The sequence below is a fragment of the Calidris pugnax genome, unplaced genomic scaffold (assembly GCF_001431845.1).
Source record: "Calidris pugnax isolate Ruff unplaced genomic scaffold, ASM143184v1 scaffold20, whole genome shotgun sequence".
Taxonomy (NCBI): Eukaryota; Metazoa; Chordata; class Aves; order Charadriiformes; family Scolopacidae; genus Calidris; species Calidris pugnax.
The window spans coordinates 21,108,387-21,116,660 of NW_015094510.1; the positions used below are offsets into that span (position 1 = coordinate 21,108,387).

The 8,274-nt window shown below is 40.1% G+C and overlaps 1 protein-coding gene across 1 annotated transcript in view; it reads left to right on the plus strand.

Moving 5' to 3' along the window:
• The window catches only part of LOC106902412 (probable tRNA methyltransferase 9-like protein), a 46,420-nt gene extending 39,585 nt beyond the window's left edge, over window positions 1-6,835 (plus strand). The window contains exon 5 of the mRNA XM_014965828.1: window positions 5,316-6,835. Within this exon, the coding sequence (XP_014821314.1) occupies window positions 5,316-6,349 (1,034 nt within the window). The 3' untranslated portion in view covers window positions 6,350-6,835. The remainder of the gene's footprint in view (window positions 1-5,315) is intronic.
• Window positions 6,836-8,274: the final 1,439 nt, after the last annotated feature.

Genomic DNA, 8,274 nt, shown 5'->3' on the forward strand with positions numbered 1-8,274 from the left:
TGGGTAGATTAGTATTTTTCCTCCCCTTTTTATTTTTGATACCACCATAATGAAGAGAATAAAATCTTATTTAACTTAGAATCATGCCTTCTATATATGTTCCAATTGTTCCTATTATTAGAGCTGACAGAGATAAAGTGACATCTGAAGTGTATATACAGCATATACAAAAGAGTCTCGAAGATAAAGATTCTGTGATCCTTAAATACTTTCCAAATGTCTCTGAAGGGATTTAACCTCAGTAAAGAAATTTGACAGAGAAAAGCAATTTCTGATTAGACAGATTTCTTTTTGCCATTTAACAGGGTTTAAATTGAATCACTGACCTAAAATACTCATTTTGAAAATGACTTCTAAAAAAAATTCAGTTGTTGATGCTTTCAGTTTTGTTCACTGAAGACAGCTGAATGACACAAAAATGTATTTTGCATTGTCTTCTTGTTCTAAATAATCCCTTTTAGTAGGATTAGTCACAGTATTAAATTAAGAGAAGGAGCAATTAATTATATTCTTATGAAATGAAGAAGAGAAGAATCTTCGAAATGTTCTCCTTTCCTCCTCACCCCCTCCCTTTGAAATCTAAAATTGCATTATGTATTTTTCAGTTACGGAAAATCTTTCAGTCTTCAATTTAAGCAAAAGTGGTGGGAATGAGCAGTACATGGCACAAAATTAATTTGGATTGACTTTGAGTAGATGAGAGGGTAATGTATGGCCAAAATGAAAAGTAATGCTTGATTTATAACAACTGTTGATCCATGACGCAAGACCTTGCTGCTGCAAAGAGCTGTCAGGGGTTTTGGACAAGCACCTGTGCTCACCCTAAAGAAGTTATTTTTGTGCTTGTTCCATTTTGCAATGGTTTGGTTGGATGTATAAAAAACTGAACGTGGTCCTACTTGTCCTTATCACCATGGCTTAGTATGATAATGATATAATGTTCATTAAAGCCCTTTTTGTAGTTAACTTAAGGGTTTTCTCTAGTTTTTGTTACAAGGGTTGTGTAACAGCTAGAAAGCTCTGAATATTATTCTGTGGAAAAAAGCATGAGGATAAACTTCTGGAAAAATGATAGTAGGTAGACGGTTACAGAGGAGAACAGTGTAATAATAAGGATGTATCAGTAACTCTGATAAACTTGGAGAAAATGACCACAGATTATTAAGAGAGATTGCGAGGGCTGTGAGGGCAGAAAACACAATATCGAGAAACCACAATTATCCATATGTAGGCTGTGTAAATGATACACAGGGGCACGAAGCCTCTTGGAAAGATTAATCTGAGAACCCACAAAAGGGAAACAACTCTTATTAGTCTGAAGCAGTGCATCAGGCCCACATCAATAAGTAATTGTGCATGAACCACATTATCTCTCTGCCTGTAATGTGAGCGTAATCGAACCTCCTGCTAGGAACAAAAATGCTGTAAAAAATCCACTGCATAAAAGTTTACTACAAGAGAGGAAGAATTTCTTAAGGAAAATTGAAAGGGAACACCAGAAGGGTAAAACAGTAGCAGACAAGTCTGGAAAGTGCTGAAAGACTCAGCGTTGAATGCCTAGTGTAGGTGTATGGCACCTGTCAAAAGGCCACTATTCAACAAACTCCTATGTAATTTATAATTACGTACAAAATGAATAGGCTAGTGATAAAGTTTGCTGGTGACACAGAGTTATTCAGTTTTGCAAATAGTTGCAAAAAAAATCTCATGTGAAACTAATGACTGGGTGCAAAATTGCAGAAAATTACTTGTGGATAAATGCTAGGTAATGTGCACAGAAAAAAAAAAATAAGTCTACAGGCACAGTGGTACCCGCTATTCTTGTTCAGGAAAGAGATACTGAAGTCATTATCAGACTCCTTTTCATTGCCCTGAAAAATATTAGCTAACTGTTCAAACCTGGTCAAAAAAGTATTCAAATATTAAAGACGAAAATTAAAATCCAGAAGAATTGTAGGAGATAAATACCTGGTGCATCCATATCTTGAATACTGCATGTCATTCAGGTTTTCTCCATCTCTGGAAGGAAATAAGGTCCTTACAATGATCAAAGGTACAAATTGTTTATGTATGAGGATAGATTAACAGGCTAGGGTGCTTCACCTAAGAAAAAAGAGTATCATCATAAAAGTATCATTAAAGAAGTGTATACATCATACAGCTCCTGAGGCAGAGGAAGATAGCATCCTGAAACCCACGAATGATATTAAATTAGTGAACAGGGAATAAATTTCTATGGTTTCTTACAACCAGAGAACCACAGGGAAAGATTTAAAACAGAAGGAACCATTTTTCTAACAAATATGTAATTAAATTGCAGATTCCTTTGACATGTGCATTTGTATAATCCAAAGTATAAGTGAGTCCAAGAAAGGATCCATGGAGGACAGGTCCATCACTGGCTATTATATACAAGCTCTGGCCTGTGGCTGAGGAAGCTCTCGGGCTGCTGACTGCAGGAAGCAAGGGGAGAGAGCATCACTAGTCTTCCCTTCTTTCTGTCCTGAACATCTGGTGCTGACTGCTGCCACAGCCCCACTCCGGAGGGACGTTTGCTCCAACCCAGGATGAGCTTCCTCTGTTCTGATGTTGTTTTCACCACCTTCAAGCTTCTATATTTATTGTCATTTAGGGCAAAACTGATTTTCATTTAAAGTACCAGTCATTATGACAATGCACTTTTGAGTATCTGGACCCTTGTTTTATAGTGTTTGGATGGTGGGAAATCACCTTAAAATATGTTGAACAGCTGGTGAAAGATTGTTCTGGGGGTGTGGTGCTGAAAGACTCCAGGAGGACCTTATTGCAGTCGTTCAATACTTAAAGGAGGCTTGCAAGAAATATGGAGAGAGACTTTGTACCAGGGCATGTAGTGACAGGACGGGCAATGGTTTTAAACTGAAAGAAGGTATATTTAGATTAGATATTGTGAAGAAATTTTTCACTATGAGGATATTGAGGCACTGTAACAGGTCGTCCAAGGAAGTTGTGGATGCCCCATCCCTGGAAGTGTTCAAGGCCAGGCTGGATGGGGCTTTGACAACCCAGTCTAGTAGACTGTGTCCCTGCCCAGGGCAGGGGGGTGGACTAGATGATATTTGAAGGTCTCCTCCAACCCACACCATCCTATGATTTTACGAACTATAGCCCCCAGTGCCATCTGCTCATTAGTATGAGGGGAGTTGCAGGAGAAGCTGATTTGCACCATTTCCACCGGAGGGGAGGGAAGCAGGCTCATGTCACTGCTGGGCTGCAGTCAGGCCCTTGGTGAGTCTTTGTGCTTCACTGCCACCTAGCATGAGCTGCTCCATCTCTGAAATGCCACCTTTCCGGCACAGTACAGGTTGTTCAGCTTAAACCCAGTTTCAACATACAAGGAAATTAACGTCAAGGAAAAGAAAGAAATTATTTTTAAGAAGCCGTCTGCTTTAGGATAATGTGGCTGCATGGTGATCTTGGATCCTGACAGGTTTGGCTTTGATTAAAAACAATCCTGCAATAATTTGCATGATAATCTGTGATTTCAGGGTAGAGTGATGTTGCCCCATGCAGATGGCATTTCCTTGAGTTACGCATTTTTAAGTAGAATACATCACCCCTCGCTTTTAAAATTACCTGACAAATTTATCTTGACAACACTGAAGTTTTGCTCAGCGTGAGATTTTGTTAATATGCTGTAATTTCTTAAATGATAGTTGATGCTTTTTTAATTAAAAAGGCCATAATGTTTCGGTGTCAACATCTCAGTTAGTGCTAGAAGACCTGAGCTTTTGGAATTGAATTCTGTTCATCTCAAACAAGTGAAACCTACAGGCAGAGCAGCTGAATAACTAAATGTTAAAAGACTCTGTTTCTTCAAAGCTTGCCTTTTGATCCTCACATTGCCACCGAGGCTCTGAATGCATCATTCATTGCAGGGAGAGTGTTTTCCTATCTCAGCTGGATTGCATGCTGTTATTCTTTTAATTGTAAAGTGTCTCTTTTTCTGAGGCAAAATGGATCTGATGTTGAATGGCCGCTCTGACAGACACAGAGAAGCTGCAGATACAGAGTTTCTGCTAGCATTTTCTATACTTTCTAGAAAGAATCGAAAGCTGCACCTTTTTTTTTTTTTTTTTCCTTGAAAGTTCTGTTATTTTTCTGTGGAAAACACCTCAACACTTTAACCAAACACTGGCTTATCATTGTAACCTGAAGTGGTTTGTGTAGAAATATCTGCCCAAACTGGCATATGCATTTTCACTGAGGAAAATATAAGATTGGATAAATATCACTAATTCTATTGCTCTTTGTTTTCAGCATTTTTAATATGTGCCCTTTCCAGCACTATACCAGGATTTTTTCCTATTTTTATTTCTCATGTAACATTCATTTATGTAACTGAAACTTTGCTGAAGTCCCTACTGTTCACCAAGACTTGATCAACCTTGACATGTGTTGTGAATTGCTGTAGAGCTGTGCAGTTTCAGAGCTGTTTGGCAAATTCCTGCCAAATCCAGACACCAATTTCCCTCTTGGGGGCAAAAATTTTTATTGAAATGAGAGTCAGATTTAAACTCAGTTCTGACTCAAGCAGAGCTGTGCTGCTTGAGTTTGGCCATCATAACAATGAGGCGTTCTCCACCTCACGCCTGTTTGTGTGCTGGTGGGCCTTATCAAGCAGGAGTTGGATTATCTAATTATTTGGGTTTGTGATATATGCTTGCTAACGGCAGAAGTAGACAAATGCTAATTGACTGTGTCTTTCACCCCTATGTTGATGATTTAAATCTATCCCAGGCTGACAGTGACTGTTCATTCTTTCTGATCTGTACATAAAGGAGGAGAAATGGGCAGGCAGTTTTAATCTTTTTTTGCTAGGTATCATCAACAGGATCAGTAGCACAACTGTTTTAAGGACCATGTGTGGCCTCAGTCTTTCAGAAGTGCTTTTTTCAGGCTGCAGATGAGCATTAGATGAGGGTCGAAAAGGGCCAGGTGGCTTTGCCACTGACCAAGTGGTAGCCTTTCCTTGAGAAAACAAGACTGTTGTGGTGGTTATTGCCAATCTGAAAGGTGTCACTCGTTCCAATGTTTCTAAATTCTGCTGTTTTTAAAATAAGTCAGTGTGTTGTGAACTCTTTAGAGTTAGAGATAGTACAATGTCAGAGATGTTAGAGATAGTACAATAACACATAGCACAATGGAAGATAAATGATGTAGTCCTGTGGTGCAAACCACCGGCTGCCAGTGTGTCAGAGCCAGTCCCTGTCCTTATACTCTGTATTCATTAGTGCCTCGAGGGATACTTATTCACCTTATCTGTTCTGTTCTAGTGATTCACCATTTTTCAACGGAAGAGAGGCGCATGCGAGCAATAAAAGAGATGGCTCGCATCTTGAGAGTAGGAGGCCAGATAATGATATATGTGTGGGCAATGGAGCAAAAACGGAGAAGATTTGAAAAGCAAGATGTCTTTGTTCCCTGGAATCCTTCACCTCCTTCCTGCTCCTCGGGTGAGCCTTGCTCACGTGGAGTACAAAAATCAATTCTTCACAAGGACAAAGAGCTGGCTTTGAACCAGCCCTGTCAGAAGTTGGATGGGACATCAGAGGTACACAGGACAGCAAGGAGCTCATCCTGCAGAGGGGAGAAGAAAGCATCGCACACGGTATTAGAGAAATCTCTGAGACGGTCTCTGTTCTCAAGATCACTCGACTCCGTATTAGATGTTGATGATCAGTGGCACCAAGAAGAGCTCATTAGATACCGCAATTACGATGTTCAGCTGAATGAATTAAAGAGAGAAAAAAAAGTTGGAAAAAACAGAGAGCATGGCTTTCTGAAACGTGCTTCTGACTTTTTTCTACACTGCAAACCGAGTTTTGAAAAGACAACAGCTTTTGAAGTGGCTGTTAAACCTGTGCTGCCCATGTCACACTGCTCGAAGGCTTTCAGGGGGTGCTATTCAGAATTAGGGCAAGCAACTCTACAGCTCCCTATGGCTGCAGAGAGCCTTCATGACTGCAGCGGAGTGTGTTTACCTGACCTGATTTCACATCAGAAAGAATTAGCTGTCAGACAACAACTTAAAATAGACCATCACCCAAAAGAAGGAGCTTTCTGCCAACCTCAGAACAAAAGGAGAACGGGCTCTTCTCTGGTGGTCAATGAGTGCGCCCTGGCCATGCAGAGCGGACAGCAGGCGGGTCCAGACGGGGCCTGGCTGAGGTACTACCACGTTTTCAAAGAAGGGGAGCTGGCTGAGCTGATAGAGCGTCATATTCCTGAGCTACATATTACTCATTCGTACTTTGACCATGCCAATTGGTGTGTGATTGCAGAAAAGACTGACGCGTGGAAGATCTAGGGGAAATTTCCTTACTGAAATGCACAAAGAATACTTAAGGGCTTTCTTCCTTTTGAAAGCTCAGAGCCTTTGAAAATCTTTCCTGAAGCTTTTTTTAGCCTTGGGTTTGTTTTGGGGGAGAGGGAGACGTATAAGGAGGAGACTGCTTTGAAACTCTCAGGTTCTGTGACTTTGTTTTCTTTGATTTGTTCTTAAAATACACCTCTATTGAATTTTTTTTTCTAGAGTTATTCCAGACTGAGCACATTTTAGCACACTGATCCCCTTTCATAAACAGCTGCCAGCTGTGTTTTGTTGCTTGAAAACAGGTAAAAGAAGGTGATTGCTGGATTATTTTTTACATGTGCATTAAAAGTCTTTGTTATTCATTTATTACTATATAATCATGCATGTCAACTTTTTATTTTAAAATGTATTGTATTCTGCCACTTGATGCAACATAATGCAGGAAGTAACTGAAAGATGTACTATTTTATTGCAGTTCACTTTGTCAGCCTATATGATACTTCCAGACAGTCAGTCTTTTATGAGAATTACTAGGTGTATAGAGCCCTCATGGCAGAGGCAGTAACTTATGACACTGTCATGGTCTAGAGTTCTTTTTCATTGCCTTGTGGCAATCACAGCCAAGAAAGCAAAGAGATATTTGCCTCCATAAATGCCAGTACATGACCCCCCCCCAAAAAAAATTAGTTTTAAAAATTAGCTTGACATTTATGCTTAAGGATACAGCATATATAAATACAATAGCCCAGCTTAAGGGTTGATCTTTCTCCCTGTCAGCAAAACTAGGAGGAGTCAGGATTTACTAACGCATTTAAATCTGTACTGTGAATGAAGGTAGGACACGAAAGTGGTCCAGTGACCGCTAGTCAATGAAAATATAGAAAATATTTATTAACATGAGCATGCAATACTAATGCTCTTATATACAGATTTGCCTTTTGCAAAGAAAATCAGATTCATTATGCAGTTTTTATAGATAAAGAAACTGAGGTAAACAACTTTGCTTAAGGTTGCAATGTAGAGTAAATATTTGAAGGAAAAATAAACAGAAATCTCATACAACAGGGCTGCTTTGCTGATGATTAGTTACACGCTGGGAAGGTCTGTCCATAATTTTACTTCCTGCCTTTGTTTCTGTGGATTTGTGAATCAGCAAGGCAGAGATCAAACTTGTTTTCTGAGAAATAAGCCCCTACATGTTCTTTATGTATCTGTCAGTAGCAGGAGCGTATCATGTTTTCCAACATAACATGGAACTGTACAGTAATCTGAGTTTTTTAATGCTGCTTTAATTCAATTTGGATATAATATCTGTAATCACATTTCCTTTACTTCCTCCCATGGAGTTCACGTCAGCGGTATCATAGTACATCTTGTATTTTCAGGTGGAAAAGCTAGAGGGGCTCATCCGTCTCCTCCGTCTGTAATGACTGCCTCTGCAGAGCTCCTTTTTTTCCCCTAAGTGTTAGTACTGTTGGGCAAGTGCAGAAAATAATTTTCAGTCACAAACTGTTGCTGCCATTCAGCTCTGACGACACCGTTCGCTTCATTTTGTACACTGTTTTCCACTGCCAGGAGGACTTGACAGCATCCCCCCATTTTTCAGTGCAGCTTCAGGTTGCACTAAGCAGCAGCAGCAGCAGCACGTTGCAGCTCTGAGCCTCTCCATCACGTCCACTCCTACTGCTCAACAGGCTGTTAACCCACACAACGCACCAGGAAAATGCCTTTGATCACAGCTGCCAGTCCTTGCCCTCAAGAACATCAGATGTTTAGCTTTCCTGGAAACCAGCACAGGTATTTTAACTGAACCTGACTGATCATCTTTGGAAGAGTTTAGTCTGCTCCAGCATTCCCTGAACTAGAGGTGTTCATCATCTCCAGTTCTTCCCTAGGGTGCAATGAGCCACCATTAGGTT